The following is a 24136-nucleotide window of genomic DNA, read 5'->3' on the forward strand; positions in this document are numbered from 1 at the left end:
GTGATTTGGCAGGTTGAACACTGAATATTTAGGAGGCATTGTATAACTACTTTCGAACATTACAGGTCTGAAAGAGGTGCCTTTGTCAATTTTTGTCAACTTTGTATGAAGGTTTCTTTCAGAAACCAATCTACCATTCGTTTTGGTATTTTATGGTGGTTTTGCCCAGATATAATGCTAGTACTTTCTTTTCATAAAACAGAGGGTGCAGGGTTTTAGAAAACCCTCTACGTAAATGATTATCTCCAACTGAAAACTCAGTCTCTTATAACATATTTTGAAGCACACATGGATGGTGATGGCGGTCAAGCTTCTTTCGTGAAGTTGTACATCTCTTGTAGGCAATGTCAAACACACTTGCGGTCAAGCGTTAATCTAGTGGAGGAGGCACAATATGTTGCAACTCAGGTGTGCAAGTGGAGAACATTGTGGTTTTCAGTTGGAATTTTTCCTTTTCATGAATCCATTTGGGGGTGAGATGCTTGGTCAGAAAAAGAGCTAAATCATCTGTGCTTAAATGGCCACTTGATATGGAGCCTAAATAATTTGTTTAACTGGAAGTAAGCCCTAATGCATGATCAAATCTAGTATCTTGAGATATTGCATGTCTTAGTCTGGTCTTGAGAAGATGATAAATACCACAATTATGAAATATTATAAGGTAAAATATTTTAAGATGCTAATTTAATTAAGGGGCGTTGTTCTCTGTGCCGCAGCGCAGGCTGCGCCCAGGCACATGGGGGTGGGCGCAATGACCACCCTGCCCCCCTGAGTGGCAGGCCCATGTGCTTGGCCGCAGCCTACGCTGCAACCCAGAGAACATTCTCCCTTTAATTAAATACCCCTTTGTATTGGCATCTAAAGTATCTTATGAATGTCCATGTATGTGTATTAGTATATTCTAATCATCATTATGCATTCTCCCAACTCTGTGCAGAAACTAACAGTTTAGATAGTAAACATCATGAAAATGTTCATGATTTAGAAGTGTCTTGTGACTCTTGGAAACATCACAAATATTGACACTAATAAGTAATCATATTATGAACTCAATAATATCCAAAACATCGAAAAAGTCGGAATTACGAGCCGAATCTTGGATGTAAAGAACTAATGATAAACATGAGTCTAGATCCCCTCCCCTGCAGGTAACTACCCCAACCCATCTCACACCGTCCATGGGATGTGGGGACTACATCCAATGGATGGTGTGAAATGGGTTGGAATGATTGGGGTCCAATTTCTAAACAATCTACCAATTTACATTGCTTCACACGCACAAATGCACATGCAAGTAGGCACACACATACACACTGTTTAAAGGAAAAAAGAACGCAACTTGGACGTGTGGCACCTATGTTTAGACACATGGCGTGAAATGATCACCCTGCCCCTATGGAAAGGCTGAAACTCCATCTCCCATGCTTCTTGCGTGCATACTCCCATAGACCCTCACTAGTGCAGGGGTCATGCGACCAGGTAATGCACGTGAGCACACGTGTAAATGTGCAATGCACATGCACACAAGGACAGGAACAGGCGTGTGTACACCCACCACACACATACACTCTCATTTTAAAATACAATTTTCATCTCCACAATAAAAAAAACATTAAAATTGACAAATTCAATTAAAAAATATATCTCAATTCAGGAGAGTCAAGGGAACTACCAGGTGTCTCAATGTCTGAAATGCCCAACCTGAATGTCCTCGGCACAAAACATTAGAATCATGTCTTCGAGAAGGCCGGCAACGGCAAGCATCATATTTGCTATCTTTTCTCTTTAACTTAGAAAATAAATATGAGAATAAAGAAAATAGAGAATAAAGAAAATAAAAAATAAAGTAAATACCAAAGCTAGGGTAAAAAATGAGAGCAACAAGAGAAAAAATTTATTTAAAGGAAGTCAGCAAAGAAACAACTCTTGCCAACAAGAGAAGGAAATACGAAAAATAGAGGCATGTTTGGTCACCAAATTTAACAAAGTTTGAATTTGGAGGCACCCTTGGCTAAAAAATGTGCTAACCTATTAGTAGTATGAAGAACATATAAAAAGTGTACAAGGAAAGAATATCGTCCTTCAATAACTTTTTTTTTTTTTTTCTTGATTAAAAAAAAAAAAAAATTAACTAGAAGAAGATAGAAATATCTACATTGTCTTTGGTATGTACAAAATCTTTACTTCATCTGATAGCAAAAAGGGCTATCTTAATCACTTGGGTACAGTCAAAGTACTAATAGGCAGGGTTGAACATGACTAAATACAGCTCGACTCCGAGTTTTCCAAATTTTACATGACAAGGATGACCATTGAATATTAAAATTAGTAAGATCAAGAACGTCTTTAAAGCTTCATAAATATGAAAATTAACCAAATTTTGAATTAGGTACAATGAAACTTTGAAGAATCCAAGCAAAGAGTGGAGGCTTGCCAACATGCTACTAAGAAGGATCAATAAAACAAAAATATAGATAACCATTGCTAGTTCAAGATTACATAATGGACATAAAAGATTAGAAGATAGATGGCAAGAACACAATAACGAATTGAGTGCCAAGGCATTTGAACTACAACACCATAAAAAGAGTTTAATCTCAAAAAGCAAATTGAGGTTGCAAAGCTTGGCCAAGATAGGATCAAGAGGGGGTGGGAAGCTCCACCACACGGAAAACCAAAAGTGGAAATGATAAGTCAATTTCTTTTTTTTGGAGAATGATAAGTCAATTTCCTTTTAAACAAATGAAACACATGAACCCACAACACTTGGATATTATAAAGAAGTTAAAACATAACATGCTTTAAAAAAAGCCGGCATTGTGTTCAACCCTTCCCGCTCTATCCATTGGACACAGTTGTTAGTTCAAAGCCAGCGAGCGGCGTGCTCAACCCTCTCTCCCATAAAATTTAATGAAACAGGCTTTTTTGTCAAAGAATTGTATAAGTGCTTACTTTTCAAAATTTTATTTTTCCTCTAAAATATTCTGAATGAGAGCTACCAAACGGAGCCTTATTGAAACATCTCGGAAACCTATGTTCATTTTCCAAAGAATCATTTTACACGCTTTCACTCCACCTCCAGACCGCCGAGATCGTGTTGTTGCTCTTATCCTCTCTCTCTCATGCTCTCTCCAATTGTCGGATCCATGTCCCATTTCAAAGCGTGAATCCGAATGAGAAAGTTTCGTTTCGTTTATGCTCTCTCTGTCTCCTCTAGCTTCTCTCGACTCCACGAACTCATTTGATTCACTCATTCAGATTATCTCTAACAGCAAGAAGACAGAGGTACAAGGGGAAACAAGAAGAATTGGGAGATCGAGACGAAGTCCTGGGTATAGAATTTGTTTCTTGTTCAAGTTTCAACTGCTTGGGTGTCATTTGTTTTGAAAATGATCACCTTTTTGATTAGGTTTTTATTGATTTGATATTAATATTTCTTTGTTTTTATTCATTCAATTTATGCATCATACGAGTAGTAGGTATGTTTCAGTCAAGTTTTTGAAACTTGATCGAATCTGATCATCTGATCAAAGACAAAAGTAGTAAGAATAGATTCTGGTGGCTGACCTAGTAATTTACCTGTCTTTGTTTTTGTTTCGGCGTTTGTACCGTGTTTTTATTCCACATTTCACCTGTGGTGTTCGTTTGATATTAGAGAAGAACATCACTGGTGTTATTTGCATTAACCCTTTTATACTCTGCATACTAGATTTACTTCTAAGATGCTATGAAAAATAGCTTTGGAGAGAGAGAGCAATGAAAAACTTGCAAATACTTTCTCTGGTTTATGCTTGGTGTGGAGTTTATTTTTCCTATCAATTATGAATTTCTGATAGCAACGGGTATTAAATGGTTATCAATGTTTACCAGCACTTCTGATGGCCATTTACTCTCTTTTTTTTTATTTTCTGTAAAATTGCAAAATATTAACAAGTCATTAACATTATTCGTAAAATGGATGAATAGCTGCTTGACAGAGTAATTTTTTTAATATTTGTGTTACTTAGGCATCTAATGTAATGGAATATGACCCTAGCTGTCATCATGTAATGGGATTGCAAAATCATATTTTGTATATAAGTCTCCATGTTGTCATTGCTGATCCCATTTAGTTGGGATAAGGTTGAATTGCTGTTTTTGTTGTTGTAAACATGTCTTGCTTCTTTAAAATGAATTAGGAGTAAACATAAGTTTTCACCTCTATTTCCTCAAGCATGTTCTATTCAATAGAGACCTCAAGCATGTGCCCTTCAACATAGACCAATAGCTACTCATGAAGGAAATGATGAAATTAGAAAGTAGAGGTGCATTAAATGTATGTTTTGATAGATTGGAATCACATGTTTGATTTATTATTGGTTTTTTCCCCCATGTGGTGTTTATGTGGTATTGTATGACAGATCCATTGTGTAAAAGGTATAATTAAATAATTGAACCATGGAGAATAGATTTTAACCTGTCTATGTCGCGTGAGCTGAATTGGTGGTGCATTGCTTTGTACTGAATCTGTATTTTAGGTTTGTGACCTTTAAAAATCTATCAAGGAATGTAGCTACCTACAATTTTAGTTTTCATCAGCTATATATTTCTTTATGCGAGGATTTGTTGTTTTCTTTTTAGACACACTATATATATATATATATATATTGCATATTAGCACTATAAAATCATTGTTGCCACTACATCCATTTCCAATTTAAATGTTGCTTATTTAACAAAGAAGGCTGTAAACATCGTTTATAGAGGAGTAGATTTATTATGTGAATGAAAACTGGAAGGCTAATAGATCTCATGCAGCTAAACAAGACATCAAAAGATATAGCACAAGTATGTGTAACTTCTTTCTTTGTTTGTTTTTTTTTTCTTTCTTTCTAGTCATCGATTTCTATCTGTTTGGTCCTTCTTTCTTTTCCGTTGTTTCTAGTCTAGGATTGTGGATCCTCATGTTTGTAGGTTTTTTCTCTTATAACAGTTCATTAACATTTTCTATGATCTATATGTTTATTTCTAGGTTTCAAGCCATGAACTGGATTCAACGCAAGATCTACATGTACAATGTTACTTTTGGAATGTACATGTTGGATAGGTGGGAGCGTTACTTATTTAGTATCCTTCAATGTTAAAATTTCTTTTTAATTAGTTATTTAAGGTTTTATAATTGCTCAATTGAGTCTAGTATTCGGATTGAGAGCACCAAAATTTGGTACTTCTCAGAAATCCTCCTTCATAGAACTTCCAATTTGTTCCCATGGGGAGTGCAGAAATATATAACATGATCCAAACACAATGAGGCCCACCTTTTAATAACTCACAGCTTACTCAAGCTCAGACTTAACCCTGAGTGAAACTATACATCTTATATGATTAAACTCACTTTAATGGCCCACTCTTATTGAAAAACACAAAAAGGATCCCTCATAATGAAATTGAACACGACCGCCTAGCTGGAATTTAGCAAGGCAACCCTAAACTGTTGCATCATTTTGAGGTCTTAATTTGGATTTTTTATAACTTATAAAAAATATCATGCACAAGATATCTGAGAGAAATTGTAGGTTTTAAGGGCTAATGTCATGAATGACTCATCATTTCTGGTCGCCAACAATTGTCTAAGAATAAAACCTTTTTTTTTTGTTGTTGGGGGGGGGGGGGGAGTTGGGGATTTGATGTTATTATGGTTGTGAGCTCTTAACTACTGTAGATTTATTGGTGATCATCCTGCTATGGTTTGTTTTCTACAATGGATCACGATCCGCAGCTGAGTTCTACAGAAGGTAATATTTTACTCCTTTTTCCCTTGCTAGATTCCTTGAGGTCAGTTTACATATTCCTTTTCGGGTTTTATGGCTACAACTATTAATTTCATGGAGTCATTTTCAGTTTAGGATTTTGAAATGCGAGTCCATGGGTTTGATGAAGCTTGTATCATTCTATTTGACTTCTGGATTTCCACTAATGCCAAGATTTCTTTACTTGGACAAACACATTAGATCTCATTAGAAGTCTATTTGGGAGAATATTTTCCCCCTGTGAAGTAACTCTCATGCTTGGATGATTTAAATGTAAGAAAGGTGGGGTTGAATGCTTTAGAATGATTAGGAGAATGAGGTGGGCATTTAAGTATGCATGTTCTTTGCTAAATCAAGTAAGAAAACTTTGAGTCCATGAAAATAATTTCTTTCTGCTCAATGAGAACTGGAATCGATGTTACCTTGATCAAAGTCGGTGTCCTGTCTTTTCTTATGACAGGAAATGACCACCCGTCAGCGACAAGTTATTCCAAGAAATTAAAAGCAAACATCTGTAGACCTCTAAGGATGTTGGATGGTACTGATTGTTTTTCAATATCCCACTTATAAGTAACAGAGGTTGATGCTTCTATTTGGGAGTTGAGTTATAAATGAGAAAAATAACGAGTTACTGAACTAGGAATGAATATCTAAAACACTTGATGGCATAAGCCCTGAAAAGGATGCTGTTATGTAACTGAGTTTGAACTTCCATATCCTTGTTTTGTGGCAAGTGGAAACCAAATAATCTGTATTGTTCGGATGAGATTACATATTTACATTGATACTAATGTCAACAATATGCTCAACAACTAAATATAACCATGGCCTATTAGTTGGTGAAATTGTCAACACCCCCCCCCCACGCCAGCGGCGGTAAAGTAGATGTCTACAGTGCTCATTTGAAACAAACACTTAGATAGTTGAACAGAATCAAAGGCAAATGTTTTAATATCTTGTCTGCGGGAGCCATTTAGACTTGCTATTTTCCCATTCAGCTTTCACTCTAAACTTTACTCCGGTTAAACCTCTTTTATGTGCTTCACTTGTATGATTTCATTGCATCCTGTAGCTTCCATTATGTGCCATGTTATCATTATCTCAGTGTTTCCCAATAATTTGTGATAGCTAGTGCTTGGTTTCTTCTTGTCTGATTAACCCCTTTTATTATTTTCAGCCATCTCAAGGGTCAGCTTGGAATGGGTGGGTAATCCTGGTCACTGAAGCTAGTGCTAGAATGGAAGGGCGATTTTACCCCCCTTTATTGTATTATCTGGTTTCATCAGGATCCAGTCTTTGGGATTTGTTAATATTTTACCAAATTGTTAGACAATGACATGAAGAGAACTGAGAACCGCACCAGGATACATTTTTTCCAATTAAAAGTTTCCTGGGAAGTAGCTGTCCTATGTTCGATAGTATATTATGAACTTGGATTGATTCTTTAAGGGCACATTTGGGTAAGCGGGTTTCGTTTTTTGTTTTTTGGGATTTGAGAAGTCAGCTTTACAAGTATAAAAATGTGTCTCTGGATTCTCAACGGTTGAAGCACAAGAATGTTACTGGGGTTTTCCGAAGTAGCATTTTCGGAGCTTCTTGGGCTTATGCAGTAAAGATTTCAAACATTGTAATTTACTTGGTTTTACACTTCTAAGCTTCTTGGAAGCTATCTGGAAGCTTACCAAACATGTACTAAGAGTGGAGTTTAGTATCATATAACAAGACGAATTTAACTGAGGATGAGTTTTCCTTCAGCCACGGATAATTGGAATTTATTTAGTATGGGGTTTTAGATATGCATGGGAAGGTATCAATAGGGTATTTTGGGGAACATATTAAAACCCTATAGGGTTATTGTGGGTCTTTAGGTAATTGTCACGGAGCTAGAGTATTATTATCCTCTACATAGGGTTCTTTATTATTTTCTCTTAAGTTCTCTAACTATGTAGGCCTATGTTAAAGATACTGCTTTCCGCACTAGCATTGGTGTGGCATACAAATTCTCTCCACACTAACGTCATGGGAACCTTCTCCTCCTCTTCTCGTTTTACACTGAAAACTTCGAGAACGAGAGTAAGCATCATTGAGCAAAAGAGTAGCGACAATATTAAGAAGATCCTCATGAAAGAGAGGACATTCAAATACCCATATGAGGGTATGGCTAAAGCTTCTCCAACAACAGGTGAACTAAGGAACACCAGCACAAGCATACCATCACCATCCAAAGTATAGCACGGGGATGCTGGGAGAAAGAGGAATCAATGAAAACATGAAAACTGCTTGAGCTAGGTAATCCCACAACCCTAATAAGGGTGGGAGCATTAGAGGGGCAAGAAGAGGAGGCAAGTGGCCGACAAGAACAGATACCACCTCATACACAAAACGGTTGACCACAACAATCCCAGGCTGAAAAGCTAGGACCGAGCTCTTGAAGAACATAGTATTTGTGAACTTCCAGATCTCCCACTCAGCCACAAAGTGAATTGTGAAACATACATTTTACTCCCTTTTTCAAATCTAGAGGATGCGTTCAATGAAGAGCCCAATCAAAGAAAGTCCACCCAGGATAAGTTGTCGATAGCATGGATGCACATGAGGCTGCCCATGCCTATTAAGCATGAGGAGAAAAGATAAGAGCATTCTCCAGAGTCTTTGTATTAGAATCACAACAAGAGCACAAATATGAAATCACAATATTTTTGGTGCCTCATGTTGACATTTACTCCAAGATCATTGATGCAGTCTTTCCACCACAAACTTTTGAATTTTACGGGGGACCTCAGAGTTCCATAGAATCTTCTGCACTAGTAGCTTGGGGGATCATCCCAACCCGGGAGCTTGACATTGAGTAGGAGGGGGAGAGGGTTGCACCAAGTCTATAGGCATACTTTACAAAGAAAATGCCCATTGGATGTGATCATCAGAATTGCCTCCACTCCATGATGATGGAAAAGATTTCTTAACTTTGAAATGTCCCACTGTGCAATAGAAGTAATAAGCTCTGACACTTATGTAAGCGTACATAAAGGATAACAAGGGGATTGCACTATGTATTCATGGAGAGAGGGAACCCTCTTTTTTGAATTATATTGATGACAAATATATGTATACAAATATCGCTGCTAGGTTGTGTGGCCCCTGCACAAGCACATGGGCCAACGAGAGTGCACATTGGCGCATCAATGGTGGTGTGATTTTCTCATTTCAAGAGGAAGGGACAGTCATTTCGTGTGGTCACGTGTCTGGGTGTAGGCTGCATTGACAAAGATCTTTTTCCCAATATATATTTAAATGAGAAAAGAACATTGCTTGGTCGATTGTCCCTGTACTCAGACACAAAAGCATGCGAAATTATTGCTCCGCCTATTGAAATAAAAAATCCCACCCATGTTGATGCCCTTGCATATACTCTCATTGATCCCCACACTAATATATATGCTACACGACCAAGCAGCGGTCTTTTTCAATGAAATTACATATTTGTCTCCTTATTATGGGAGGAGAGAGAAACCAATGGAGGTGTTATTGTAAGCTACTTAGTCGAACATGAAACTCAATCTCTTTAAAATTGGTATTTTTTTTCTCTTGCCAACCAAACAGAGCCTACTACCCTAATGAAATCTCCGGTTTGGTGCTTTTTTTTTATCCTTTGCTCTGTTTGACACTTGTCTTCAGACGGTGATCCCTATTCCCTACTACCACTTCTATGTCCAGTCTTCAGACTCTGGAATGGGGCCCACCACAAACCCCCCCCGCCCCCCCCCCCCCCAAAAAAAAAAAAAAAAAAACAAACCCAACCCACCCCCCCCGCCCCCCCCCCCCCCCCCCCCCCCCCCCCCCCCCCCCCCCCCCCAATAGGACTAAAAGAATAATCTTTAACGCTCAAAACGTACGGATCGGTATGCATTTAATAGAGTATAATCACAAGCGCAACTTTTAAAACGCTTATTCTTAATCAGCTCCCTAAAAACAAAAAACTGATTTTAGTAACCAGCTACCCCCTACACTCTAAGATTTCTTTCACAAAATTCAATCTAGAAATATGTAGAATTGTCCAAAGAGGAGCAGTTGATTCCTACATACCTTCCAACCCTATTATCTACAAGAGAACCAATTTTTAACCATATGTGTTCTTGTGAAGGGGAGGTTCCCACCCCCTCTCCCACTAAACCACACAGACAGGGGAGTCCGGACCCTCCACAGCAATCACGCCGTCACCCATTCAAGCTCTAATGGCCCACTTCCAATCTCCAATTCCATATTAAAAAAATAAATAAAAAAACTCCATATTATAAAAAACCGTCGAAAGCTTTTTGTCCAATTTTTTAAGTAAATTATAAAATCTGAAAACTACACAAATCATTTACCGATCGCCGGCATCAAAACAGGAGGTCGGAAGCTGCTACTCTGCAACTGAGGGAACTCGAAAAGAAGAAGAAGGAAAAAAAAAAACCAGCAGAAAATAAAAAATGGAATTCACAGGTCCGTCAGTACAACCCTACCTTCCTGTGCTTGTATTAGAATCCAGTATTTTGGTTAATGATGCGTTACTGGTGTCATTGTACACTAATAATCACTCCGATTATCGTTTGTCTCTCAAGGTTTTGGCCTTTTAGGTTTTTGCTTGTTATTATCATTCTTTGTAGGATTTGATCCTTACTTTTTATTTGTTCGTCATGGAATCTGATAATTCACCGGTCACAGTAATGTTTGATCTTCTGTTAACGTGGTTTCGTTAGATAGCCGTTGACAGCTCCCTGGTTTATCAGTTAATGTTATCCTGTGCTCTTAAGAGTATGTGCCGTTATATATTATTCAAGCGTTTTGTGTATTTTCGGGGGGTTTATTTTGATGCTAGTTGAACAAGTAGTCGTGGAACTCAGTTGTTGTTCAATTGTTTTGAGGTGAGAAAATGACCAAGTGGTTTTCAATATGTGACGCTCAAAGTATATTCTAACCCATTTTTGACCAAACAGTCGTCACTTTTATTTTCATAATGCTGGAGGGTCAAATTTTGATTCTGATATTTTTGGGGCAATTCTTCATGCTTTCTATTGCAGCCTGGGTTGAATACTCTGAGGACCAATTTGAATCTATGTTTTGTTTTATTGTCCTACTCAGGAGGAGGAAATCCTCAGGATGGTGTACCACCAGTGGAAGGCGTTGCTGGAGGAGGGACAGGTTATGGATGGAATGATGGTGGCTTACATGGTTCAAATCTTCTCGGTGGATCAGTTGATCCTACAAAGGTCCCATCTGGTGATTTACTGCATGTGTGGTGCATGCCTAGCACCGCAAATGTTGGACAACAAGAAACCCCTCGATCTTTGGAACCTGTAAGTTTGTCTGCATATTCTTTCCTTTGCACCTGGCAGGATCCAATTTAGTTTTCCTCCAATTCAGACCTTTTGTTAATATTTCATAATGTTATGTCTATTTGTTGGTATCCAGATATATCCTATTTTCATATATGCCTGAACTTGTAACCAGCCTATGATCAGAAAACATAGTGGTTTTGCATAATTGCTTCACATGCTCACATGTTTACAAGCAGCAAGCTGCATGCTTAAGAAGGAGGGGGGGGGGGGGGAGGGACTGCAATTTGTCTATGCATTGGTCACTCTATGGACATTCACATAGCTGACTTTGCTCATTGTATGGACATACACATTCATAGAAAGCACATCGTGAAAATATGGTGTTTCTGCGCTTATCAGCATTAGAACTCTGTAGGGCCCTTACATCATGTAGGACCTCAGTCGTCCACATTACTTGGTTGTTCCCAGGGACTTACAGAAACTCAGCATTTCTACAATATTTAGGGAGCTTAGCCGAAAAGGATTTGGTGCTTTTAACATGTTAGATATTTCTCTACCTGTTCTGTGAAGATCGAGTACTTAAGTGATTTCTTAGTAGATCTAGTGTTTATGGAAGTTATGCTGTTAGTCATTCAATACCTGTTTTGAGGTGTGTCCACAAGAATTGATGGGTGAGAATGTGTTAGTTGATAATGTTTGGATGGTAAAAAGAATTTCTTGATCCCACCCCCCCAAAGGTAAAAAAGAAGTTCTTGAGTTTGTTATAAAATCCTGTGGTTGCATAGCAGATCAAGTTGCTTCCCCAGGCGGGTGATTTTGCACTTCATTCAGTGCCTTGATGATGCATGAACCACAACAAAATGAAAGGCAAAGCTTGCATGGTGGGTAACTGATTAGAATAGGCAATGACAATTAATTATGGGAAGAGTCTATTTTAAGGGTTGGGTAAGGAGGTGGTTTATTTTAAGCATTGGAGAATCAAAGTAATGGTAGTAAATTCCAAAGAATGGTCTAACAGTTTACATTCTGTCCCACAATATGGAAAAATTTGAAGTGAAGAACTATTACTGAAAGAGTTTTGCCTGTGTTGTCATATGTGGTATCACTGAATGGAGGGTGGTTAGGAGGAATCAGAAATGAAATTAAACATATTGTTTTTTGTTGTGCTGGATTTATGGTTTAGCAAGTATAGAACAGGAAAAAGTATCAAGATGTGGAAAGCTTAGTAATTATGCAAAAAAGCCACAACTGAGATTTTCTCTCTCTTGGATCCAGTTTATGTGAACGATCCTAATCACTGCTAATGCGAGTTGTGCCTAGTTGTCAGGTGAGTCAGGTGACCAAGTCGCCCTTCCTTGACAAGTATTGATGCAGGAGAATCCTGGACCGGGCCGACCCAACTGGTGTACTACCTTGGACCGACCCAAACCCAGTTGCGTATCCAGACGGAGATGAAACTGGTCCAGTTTGAGTGTTTGGATCTAATAGGATTTTAGGAATTTATGTTATTTGGGGAAATAATGTTTCTAGTTATTTTATTCTCTCTTTATTTTAGAAGATAGCTACTAGGGTATTTAGTTTCCAATTGTTTTTAGCTTCCTTATTTTGAATAAGTTTCCTAGTTAGATAGTGAGTCTTATTTTTAGGAATCTTTTATTTCTCTTTATATATGATGTAATTCCCCATCATTGGAGATAATAAAGAATAAATTGAAGTTTGAGTTTGTGTGCGTGTGCACTCCCCCCCCCCCCCCCCCCTTTTCTACTGCTTCTTCTTCTCCACGGTTTCTTCTCTTTCCCCCTGCAACTCTGATTTCTTCCAAGCTTCTTTTTTCTCCTTTCCGAACCCCCTTTATCTGGTATCAGAGCCCAAACCTGGGTGAATCTCTCTCTCTTTGATTCGTCACCCTCTCAGTCTCTCTTTTCCTCATTCTGTTCTTCGTCCTCTTTTTTCTTTCTTAATTTCTTTTCTCTGCGGTTGTGACCGAATAACACCAGCAGCAACCCCACCTTCCCTTTGATTCCCGTAAAACCCCAAATCATCCGCGTATCACCCATCATTGTCGTCATCATCTCATTCTGTCCGTGACCTTTCAACCCCATCCTTCACTTCCATATTAATTAAAAAAAAAACCCCACTGTCGATTTCCAGCGACACCCCCGCCGCCCTTTTTCCTTATGAAACGTTCCTTCAATTCCCACCCATCCCTCAACATGAACCAGAAACCCAGACCCCCTTCTGTTACACCACCGCCTCTTTTTTTTTTCCCCCACAACTCCAATTGATTTTCCCTTCACCTCAGTGTTCCATCAGCAACCGAAAAAAAAAAAAAAAGAGAATAGAAAAGAAGAGAGCGAGAGACAGAATCCACAGAAAAAAAATTTATTACATACCTGGTTCCTCTTCCTGGCCACAGTCATCTCCTCCATCGGCGTTCATCTTCGAAGTCACAACCTCTCCTTGTCAAAGTCGAACTCTCCACTGATTCCTCTGCAGGTTTTCAGCTGGTTGTCACTGGCAGAAGACAACCTCAACTCGACTTCTACTCCTTCCCATTGCACTTTAACGATAGGTTTTTTTTAAAAAAAAATTTTCTAGACCCTTTTTTACCCATTATACCCCTTAACTTCCTTTATTTCTAAGTTGTCCTTAATTTAACCATAAAAAACACCCTCCATTCTGTTCCTACTTAGTTTGTCCTTTCTGTTTCCAAAAGTACCCCGTCTTTCTCTCTCATTTCACTTTTCTCCTTTAATTTTATTACTTTCCAGGTTTACCCCTCCCTTTCCATCGTTACACCACACTTCTTTTCTTCTCTTTAAATCTACTACCTCAATGAGTCATGAACAGTGGCCCAGTATACTTCAACAACCAAGCCATAACAGCCCTTCAAGCAAACCATAAATTGTTGAAGGCTGAGTTAAAGCTCCATGATCAGAGTTCAACCCAGGCAGTTGAAGATCACAATGAAATCAACGGTCCGATCGAAGAATTGAAATTCCATGATCAGATTTCGACCCAGGTAGTTGAAGCTCACAATGAAATCAACGGTCCGATCGAAGAATTGAAATTCCATGATCAGATTTTAATCCAGGCAATGCCGTTGGCTGATGAACATCAAGAAAATCGTGACGGTTGATTGCGTAGTTGATCCATTTGATTATGTGCTTTCCCATGGTTACTTCAACCAAGAATTTCGGCTCGTGGATTTTATACAAGTTGAGCATGGATTGATAGTTGGCGTCGATCACACGATTTTGATTCTATTGTTCTACAAAACTCGTGGACGAGTTTTTCTGAACTCCGGGAGAGTTGATGTAGGAGAATCCTGGACCGGTCCGACCCAACGGATGCGCTACCTTGGACCGACCCAAACCCAGTTGCGTATCCAGATGGAGATGAACCGGGTCCAGTTTGTGTGTTTGGATCTTGTAGGATTTTTAGGAATTTATGTTATTTGGGAAAATAATGTTTTTAGTTCATTTTATTCTTTCTTTATTTTAGAAGTTAGCTACTATGAATTTAGTTTCCAATTGTTTTTAGCTTCCTTATTTTGAATAAGTTTCCTAGTTAGATAGTGAGTCTTATTTTTAGGAGTCTTTTATTTCTCTTTATATATGATGTAATTCCCCATCATTGGAGATAATGAAGAATGAATTGAAGTTTGAATTTGTGTGCGTGTGCACTCCTACCCCCCTCTTCTTCTCCATGGTTTCTTCTCTTTCCCCTGCAACTCTGATTTCTTCCAAGCTTCTCTTTTCTCCTTTCTGACCCCCCATTAAGTATAGAACAGGAGGAATCACAAATGAAAGTAAACATATTGTTTTTTGTTATGCTGGACTTATGGTTTAGCAAGTATAGAACAGGAGAAAGTATCAAGATGTGGGAAGCTTAATAATTATGCAGAAAAGTCAATACTTAAAATTTTCTTTCTCTTGGATCCAGTTTATGTGAATGATCCTAATCACTGGTAATGTGAGTTGTGCATAGTTGTCAGGCGACCAAGTCGCCCTTCCTTGACAACTATGGAGTTGCGATCAGTTCTATTTTTAATACATGTTTTGCTCTTAAATTCAGAACTTCTCACAACTGGACCCAGTCATCTGGATCAGTTCAAGCTTTAAAGATCCTTGTGATGTGGGAACATCCTAGAGAAAAATTGCTATAGTTTGATCGCTGATTACAGACCATTGGATGATCTGTTTTGGTGATTTATAGAAAATTAGTTATTTCTCACTTTTAATTAGGAATTTTTTTTATTATCAAATTCATCCTTTTAGCATAATTTGGGTGCAGTTTGATAGCTTATTGAGTTGCCCTGTTCCATGAGACTAAGTTCTTGCGATTCTGAGCTATATTTGAAAAGTTATGACCAACTTTCTGAAGGGATTTGAGTCATTGATGGAATTTTGTTTTAGAATTCTAGTTAGATTACGAGTCTTCTTTTGGTCTTTTTCCCTCTCTTGAATTTGTAGTTTTGTTCAAAGGGGTAAGCACTTAGGGAGTTGCAAAACGTCACTTTAGTCATGTTAGCTAGTCTTCTAAAGAGTCAGAAAAGTCGGTCTCGGGTAGGGAATTAGGGGGTTCTATTATTGTGTTCCAAAGAGTCATTGGTGGAGTGATTTTGTTTTTGATAATGGTTACGGGAATGGTTCTCTTCCAAGTGTTTTGTTCATGGTGAACATGAGCTTATCTCTTTCTCTTTCTCTTTCTATTTGGCCTATTACTAAACAGGCTTTGTTGTAAATTTAGTTGTATCATCTTCTTAAATTTAGAATGATGTAGTGGATGTTAAAAGACTTGGAGATAGGATTATACTTATCAAACTTGTGTTAGAGAAAGAGAGAGAGTCAATATTATCAGTGCTTACGCTCCCCAAGTAGGATTGGACGAAAGTAGCAAGTTACAATTCTGGGAATATTTGGATGGATTAGTGTAAGATATTAGTCAAGGAGAAAAGATTATTATAGGGGGTGATCTGAATGGATATGTAGGGAGAGATCAGGGAGGATATGAAAGTGTGCATGGAGGTTATGGATTTGGTGAGAGGAATGAGGAGGGTATCTTAGTTTTGGATTTTGCGGTTGCTTATGATCTGTCCATTGTAAACACCTACTTTGAAAAGAGAGAGGAACATTTAGTCACCTATAGAAGTGGACATCATAATAGCCAAATAGATTTCTTCCTAACTAGAAGGTCTGACAGATTGTTTTGTAAGGACTTGAAAGTTATCCCACGGGAGAGCTTAACCATCCAACATAGATTAGTGGTCATGGATATGCGGCTCATCATGCAGGATCGTAAGATAGGGGAGCCTATCTGCCCTAAGGTAAGGTGGTGGAACTTGAAAGGAAACTCCTTAAAGTCATTTATTGACAAAGTGGTCAAACAAAGAAAGTGGGACTTGGAGGGAGATACTAATTTGATGGGGAACAAGATGTCTACATGTATTAAGAAGGTGGCTAAAGAGGTACTAGGGGAATCGAAAGGAAAACGTCTTTCTCCTAGGGAGACTTGGTAATGTAAGCCTAGAATACAAAGTAAACTAACCTCAATATTATCTACAATAGGCTAGTAACAGTTCCAGCAAAGAGTCAATGATTAACAGGAATAACAGCTAACAAGGATGCCGCAGGCCCAAATAGGGGGATTATGTATTGCGTATCGTAGGGTAATTATAAGAGACGTATCATATTGTATCGTACCAGAGATACGTATCAAACGCTATAGATACGCATGGAAATGGTCAAGATACACATGGAAATACACTTTTGGAACAAAAACAATATAAATAAGCAATATATAACAAGTATCATTCATAAACACTAAAAGGGCTTTCTTATGGAATGTATCAATGGTATCGGTATGTATCGAACCATATAGGCTGATATGTATCCATAGTTGTCACGGCGGTAGGCGACCCAAGGCGGTGGAGAGGGTAAAAAAGCAAAGCGACACCAACCAAGCGACCAAGGGGACCAAGGCGCCCGCATAGGCGACCAAGGGAACCAAAGCGCCTGGACGCCTAGGTGACGCCTTGACAACTATGTATGTATCGATACATATCGATACGTATTAATGCACCCACGAATCTATTTATCGATCGTATTCATGGTATCGATAAGTATCAATCGTATTCATGGCGATCATGTGGACCATAGTTGGGATAAGGCCATAGTTGTCACGGTGTCATGGCGGTCCAAGTCGGTGGAGGGGTGTCTGATCGATATATCGACACGACACCCGCCATGGCGATCATGTCGACCATGTTTTATTTTTTATTTTCTCTATTTTTTAATGTTTTAATAGATGTATACTCAAGCCATGTTTTATTTTTTCTCTATTGTTTCTCAAGTTTTAAGGATGGAAATCTTGTAATTCAGTAGAATCTAAGAAAGGGCATAAAAGGGTTTTGATTTAATGACTAAGGGTAAACTTGGAGGGATGTGTAAAGTATGGACAAAGGGGAATAAAAGAAGAGAAGGGTACTTTAGGAAAAAGACAAAAATAAGGGTTTGTAATAACCCACGATCAGATTATGGTTGTCTTCAACCTTATGACTTCAGCCTGGGACGGAAAACAGCGCAGTACGAAGGAGATAACTCCTTCAACTCTTCTCGGTCCAGTCTAAATCTTCAGGCGAAGCATCGCCACATCATGTTCTATCAATTCCAGCAAGAACTCATCACAGAAATCAACTAAACAAGGAGTATTTAATCCCTGGAATCAGATCTGGCGACTTCTTAGTTGCAAGTAATCTTCAAAGGTTTGAATCTCAGGGCAAGGAAAGCTTTTGGGTGCGAACCTCTAAGGTAAGGATCGCCCTAGGGTGGTGATTCAATGCACCAAAACTCAAGCCCAATCGACTCTCTCTCAAAGGGTTCAAAACAATTCTATTGAGGGTTGCAGTCACCGACCAACAGAGAGAACATCAATGGCAAAAGAAGATGAAATTGAAGAGGGAAAGAGAGACAGGAAGAAGAAATCGAAGAGGAAAAGAGAAACAAGACGCCATGGCGTAGGTCGATATGCATGCTTCTCCAGCGCCAGGATGCCATGGTGACGCCATGACAACTATGGATAAGGCTGAGTTGTTGTTGTATCTAATGTATGACTAGAATACTAGTCCCAAGTAACACCCACAAGCCAAATTAGAAACAAAGGCAAAATTCAAAGTCTTAGGAAATCAAGCCAAACCAGCCAATGGAATTCAACCAAACTTGGATCGGGTGCTTGTATGGAGGAGAAGCACTGCTGAAAGTTTCAATTGATTCTGGTGGTTGAGTTGGAAGATGTGGCAGCAAAACCAAATTAGAAGCTAAAATTCTGCAGGCCAAACCTGCCACCACTTGAGGCTCAAGTTTGGATCGAGTATAGGGCCTATTGAGGGAAGGCTTTGCTGCAAGTTTGGTGAGGTTCTGATGGACAGGTGTGAAGTTATGATGGTGGAATGAAAATAGAAGGTTTTGGGTTATGGAACAATCTAGCCAACAGAATGGGCCAGAATTGGGATTGAATGGAGGGATTGATGGTGTGATGTTATGCTCCAAAACCCAGCAGGTTCTGATGGGGGGTTGTGGAGTTATGGGGTTCAGAAGTTGCAGCAACAGATCAACTTGCAGGTTCACCAGTAGCCTTCAATTGATTGGTCACAACCGCAACAGGTCTGGACCTTATTTGTTTCCTGATTCTGATCTTCAAGAGGTCCTCACAGCACTTGCAATATCCTTTGAATGGCAGCAGCAATAAAGGGGATCGAACAGGGTAGGGAGGATAAGAAAATAAAGAGAAGAAGACAGAGAAGATAGAAGAAGAAGGGGGTAGGGGATGGCTTTCTCAGACTGGGTGATGCAGCACCAAGTAGGAAGAAGGTGAAGAAGAAGAAGTCCTGACGTTAGGGCTTAGTTAGGGAGCCATAGTGATGCAGGTTCATCATAGAAATTGGCCTATTTCTTTAGAAATAGGTCTAGGGTTGGGTTATATACATGTTGGGCCTTTGATCCCAAGGGTTTTCTATGTAATAGGCCACTTTAATGAGCCTAAACTAGGGGTATATAGGTTGCATACGGGATTAGCCCAATACTTAGTTTATTTTTATGTTTTTTAATTGAACCGATTCAAATTGGTTGCATCCAATTGGTTCAATTTAAGTGATCATGTGACTTGGTTAAGTGGTCATGTGGTGTAAGTTGGGCTGGATTAGGACTCTATAAGTCCAGCCATGTTTTGAGTCTATTTCCTTTAGTATTCTAGTTTCCTAGTCAGTTTAAGTTAGTTAGTAGGTTAGGGATAGGGTTAGGCCATTCCTTTTTAGTGTCTAAGTCTATTTTTGAATCTTCTATGTAAGTTTGTAAGGGAGACCAGCATTGAACACGAATTTGATTAATGAAAAAAGCTTTTACTTGTTGGCTACCATTTTTGCTGCTCCTGTGCTCCTTGTGAGTGTGCATCCTTGTGGTTCTATCAAGGTGGAAAGGGATTGGTGGAATCCAATCAATTTCTTGCGCCGTGACGGCCGAGAGGATCCCAATTCGAAGGTGGTTCTATCCTTCATTTCTGTCCAAGCTACTGCTAGTGGATTTCTGCTGCAACTTGTTCATTAATTTCTTCTTCTAATCCTCTACTCCCTTCCCCAATTGATCCCCCTTTATTTTTGCTTGAATTCCATTAAACCCTAGTTTTCAACTTAGATCCTAAAACCTCAAACCCAAACCCTAACCCTAAAATTCTGAAATTTAAATTTTGATTCAAAACTTATTAAAATCTGTTTTAATAGCTTCCCTAAGCATGCCTATTAAAATCAGATGTACATTACCCTATTCCCCCATACCTAACCCTAGAATTTAACCTAAAAACCGTGATTCTGCCCAATCAAGCCAGCAGCCCTTTTAGATCCTATTGCTTGGCCTCTAGTGGGATTTTCTCCTATCTAGAGCTACATTACATAGCTTGGTTTACATTCTAGTATTTCCATTCCACACTTAGTTTATTTTCTGTTAGTTAAATTGAACCGGTTTAAATTGTTTGCATCCAATTGGTTCAATAGGGTCAATTTAAGTTATTTAGCTAAGTGTCTTTAAATTTAAGTTATTAGGGGTAGATAGGTCATTTTACTGCTTTAAGTTATTAGCTTTAATTTTAATTCCTTCCTTCCATGATTTATCAAGGGCGAGGTTATTTTATACTAGGATTTGGCTATTGGCCCTCTATTATAAAATTAGAAAACGTGGGAGGCTCCCCACTGTTTATTTGAATTAAAAAATGGAGCTTTGCTTGTTGGCTGCCATTGTTGCTGCTCCTTGCTCCTTTGTGAGTGTGCATCTTTGTGGATCTCAAGGTGGAAAGGGACTGGTGGAATCCGGTTGACTCTTTACGCCGTGACGGCTGGGAGGATCTTCTTCAGCTGGAAGTTGGTTCTATCTTTCTATCAAATCGTTGCTGCCTGCATTGAAGAACTCCTTCAACAAGTATATTATTTATTTAATTACAGTCATTCCCTTCTTCTCCTAGCCCTCTACAGTCCATCCCCATCATTCCCCTTTTATTTTATTGAATCCTTTAAACCCTAACCAGCATCTTCCCCCAATTGATCCCTTTATTTTTAATTTGAATTCCCATAAACCCTAGTTAGTCTTAATTCTGTCCAGACCTATTCCTCATCAGAATCCTCTCATTCTTTGACCGCAGCTTCTCCTCAACACCCCTATACTCGATCCAAGCTGCTGCTCCTTCCCATCACTCAAACCCTAATTCCCCTCATTCACATAAAACCCCAAAACACCCTAAATTCTGTAAAACCCAATTCAGCCATCAGAAAACCTTCATATTACAGTCGAACATCCTCCTCCCTGTTTAGAAAACTCGACCTCAGCCCGAGCCCTTAGATCCCACTCAAAACCCCAAATTTGACCTAAATTCTAAAACCCAAAACCCGAAACCCTAACCCTAGAATTTCAGAATTTTAATTTTTTGTTTAAACATATTTAAAACCTATACCATTAGGTTCCTTTAGACCTGCCCATCATTTTCATATATCACATTCACTCAGTCCCCTTACCTAACCCTAATTTTGAGCCAAATCAGCCTACCTTGCCCCAATCGGCTGGTCAATTTCAGAACCATTGTACACCTGGCCTCTAGTAGGACTGCCTCCTATTTAGAGCTATATTAACTTGGTATCAGAACCATGGATGAACATGGCAATCCAGTGCTCAATACAGTGCTGCCACACCCACCCGATCCTATGGCAGCAATGCTAGAATTGTTCCAGAAACTTGTTGCTGACCAACGAGCTGCAACTGTTGCACTCATGACTAGATTACAACACTTGGAAGAACAGAGAGTCCCTCCTGATAGGGAAAGCAACTTTACCCATTGAGGAAGACAGGTACCGACTCCATTCAGTGGTGCAGAGACTACCTGATAGAGATGGGGATCTCAAAGAAGATTACGGAGATCACAGAGATGGATACAGAGTTCACAGAGATGAACCCGGAGATTACAGAGGTAGACTCAGAGATGATAGAGATGACAGAGATCGTTACAGAGAACATCGGGACAGAACCAGAGTACCCGTGAGCCTTTCCGGGAATACATAGATCAATACAGAGGTTACAGAGACAGAGATAGAGCAGACTGGGACAGGAATAGAGGTCGCCGGCCTACTTTTGAGGAGTACATGAGATCCTACTTCACTGGAGACCAGGGTCCTAATCGGTGCTATAGTGACAATCGGAAGGTGAAGCTTGAGTTGAAAGAATTTGATGGTGATCCTAACCCTTAGGTATTTTATGATTGGATTGCTGCCCTAGATGATTATTTTAATTGGTATGATCTGTCTGAAGAGAGGAAAATGAAGCTAGTCCGTACTAAACTTGTCGGACCAACACATGAGTGGTGGAGAACCACTGAAAGAAAGATAGACTTTGATGGTATTGCACCCCGCACTTGGGAAGACATGAAATACGACCTGAGTAAGAAATATTTGCCAAGGCACTTCAGGTCTCAGTTACAGGATCAATTCAACCCCCTCCGCCAAGGGACCATGACTGTATCTGAGTACATGAGGAAATTCGATGCCCTTTCTTCTCGCACTGGCATTAGGGAGGAGGGCATCCTGATGCTTTCCCGGTTCAGGTTGGGTTTGACAAGTGAGATCAACAGGGCAATTGGGGTGGTTGAAGTTACAGACATTCGAGATTGCTTTGAGAAGGCCTTGAAAGCAGAGGAGCTACTAGCTTCAAGCAAACAGCCGGGTTTTGCTTCCAAGCCGGCCTACATCAACACTAACACCTCACGACAGGGTCCTTCTATAGGCAGCACCTCTCGCCTTGCTATTCCACCACGTGTTGATGATAAGGACAAAGCTTCTATGGGATGTAATGACCCTTTCACTTGTTACTACTGTCAAGACAAGGGGCATATTGCTAGGGACTGCCCACACAAGAAGAAGTCCATCAACGTGGCTGAAAAAGGAGGAGCCCACGAGGATGATGAAGAAAAGGGTTTCGATGCTTATCCTGCTGATAATGATGAAGATGCGGCTGCTTATTTTGAAGACGAAGGTAATGATCCAAGAGCTGTTCATGTGATGCTTCAAGAGACTGCTGTCCAGCCAGAATTCCAGCCTTCTCCATCCGTCAAAGAGCTGCTGTCCACCTACAAGCTTGAGCCATCTACTGAGGATGATCTTAAGAGACTTGATCTTGATTTGAATGACTATTCTATGATCTCCAACCATTCATCGGAGATGAATGCTTTTAAGTCGGGGAGAGTTGATGCAGCACCAAGTAGGAAGAAGGAGAAGAAGAAGAAGTCCTCACATTAGGGCTTAGTTAGGGAGCCATAGCTTAGGTTTACATTCTAGTATTTCCATTCCATACTTAGTTTATTTTCTGTTAGTTAAATTGAACCAGTTTAAATTGGTTGCATCCAATTGGTTCAATAGGGTCAATTTAAGTTTTTTAGCTAAGTGTCTTTAAATTTAAGTTATTAGGGGTAGATAGGTCATTTTACTGCTTTAAGTTATTAGCTTTAATTTTAATTCCTTCCCTTCCATGATTTATCAAGGGAGAGGTTATTTTATACTAGGATTTGGCTATTGGCCCTCTATTATAAAATTAGAAAACGTGGGAGGCTCCCCCACAGTTTATTTGAATTAAAAAAATGGAGCTTTGCTTGTTGGCTGCCATTGTTGCTGCTTCTTGCTCCTTTGTGAGTGTGCATCTTTGTGGATCTCAAGGTGGAAAGGGACTGGTGGAATCCGGTTGACTCCTTACGCCGTGACGGTTGGGAGGATCTTCTTCAGCTGGAAGTTGGTTCTATCTTTCTATCACATCGTTGCTGCCTCCATTGAAGAACTCCTTCAACAAGTAAATTATTTATTTAATTACAGTCATTCCCTTCTTCTCCTAGCCCTCTACAGTCCATCCCCATCATTCCCCTTTTATTTTATTGAATCCTTTAAACCCTAACCAGCATCTTCCCCCCAATTGATCCCTTTATTTTTAATTTGAATTCCCATAAACCCTAGTTAGTCTTAATTCTGTCCAGACCTATTCCTCATCAGAATCCTCTCATTCTTTGACCGCAGCTTCTCCTCAACACCCCCTATACTCGATCCAAGCTGCTGCTCCTTCCCATCACTCAAACCCTAATTCCCCTCATTCACATAAAACCCCAAAACACCCTAAATTCTGTAAAACCCAATTCAGCCATCAGAAAACCTTCATATTACAGTCGAACATCCTCCTCCCTGTTTAGAAAACTCGACCTCAGCCCGAGCCCTTAGATCCCACTCAAAACCCCAAATTTGACCTAAATTCTAAAACCCAAAACCCGAAACCCTAACCCTAGCATTTCAGAATTTTAATTTTTTGTTTAAACCTATTTAAAACCTATACCATTAGGTTCCTTTAGACCTGCCCATCATTTTCATATATCACATTCACTCATTCCCCTTACCTAACCCTAATTTTGAGCCAAATCAGCCTACTTTGCCCCAATCGGCTGGTCAATTTCAGAACCATT

The 24136-nt window shown here is 39.3% G+C and overlaps 2 protein-coding genes across 4 annotated transcripts in view; both read left to right on the top strand.

The window, feature by feature from the left end:
* The first annotated feature begins 5011 nt into the window (after positions 1-5011).
* LOC122663421 lies at positions 5012-5778 on the top strand. Its single transcript, XM_043859130.1, has 2 exons — positions 5012-5106; positions 5702-5778. Exons 1-2 carry the CDS (start codon positions 5022-5024, stop codon positions 5776-5778), a joined length of 162 nt encoding a protein of 53 aa, XP_043715065.1. The 5' UTR covers positions 5012-5021.
* Positions 5779-10132: 4354 nt separating this feature from the next.
* LOC122662397 overlaps positions 10133-24136 on the top strand; it is a 34293-nt gene continuing 20289 nt past the window's right edge. For 2 of the 3 annotated variants that reach the window (XM_043858018.1, XM_043858020.1), the window contains exons 1-2: positions 10133-10271; positions 10911-11125. In XM_043858018.1, coding sequence (XP_043713953.1) covers positions 10259-10271; positions 10911-11125 — 228 coding nt within the window. In that variant the 5' untranslated portion in view covers positions 10133-10258. The remainder of the gene's footprint in view (positions 10272-10910; positions 11126-24136) is intronic. The other variant, XM_043858019.1, reaches the window with a different exon arrangement.

This window comes from Telopea speciosissima, chromosome 5, assembly GCF_018873765.1.
Source record: "Telopea speciosissima isolate NSW1024214 ecotype Mountain lineage chromosome 5, Tspe_v1, whole genome shotgun sequence".
In the NCBI taxonomy this organism is placed as follows: domain Eukaryota; kingdom Viridiplantae; phylum Streptophyta; class Magnoliopsida; order Proteales; family Proteaceae; genus Telopea; species Telopea speciosissima.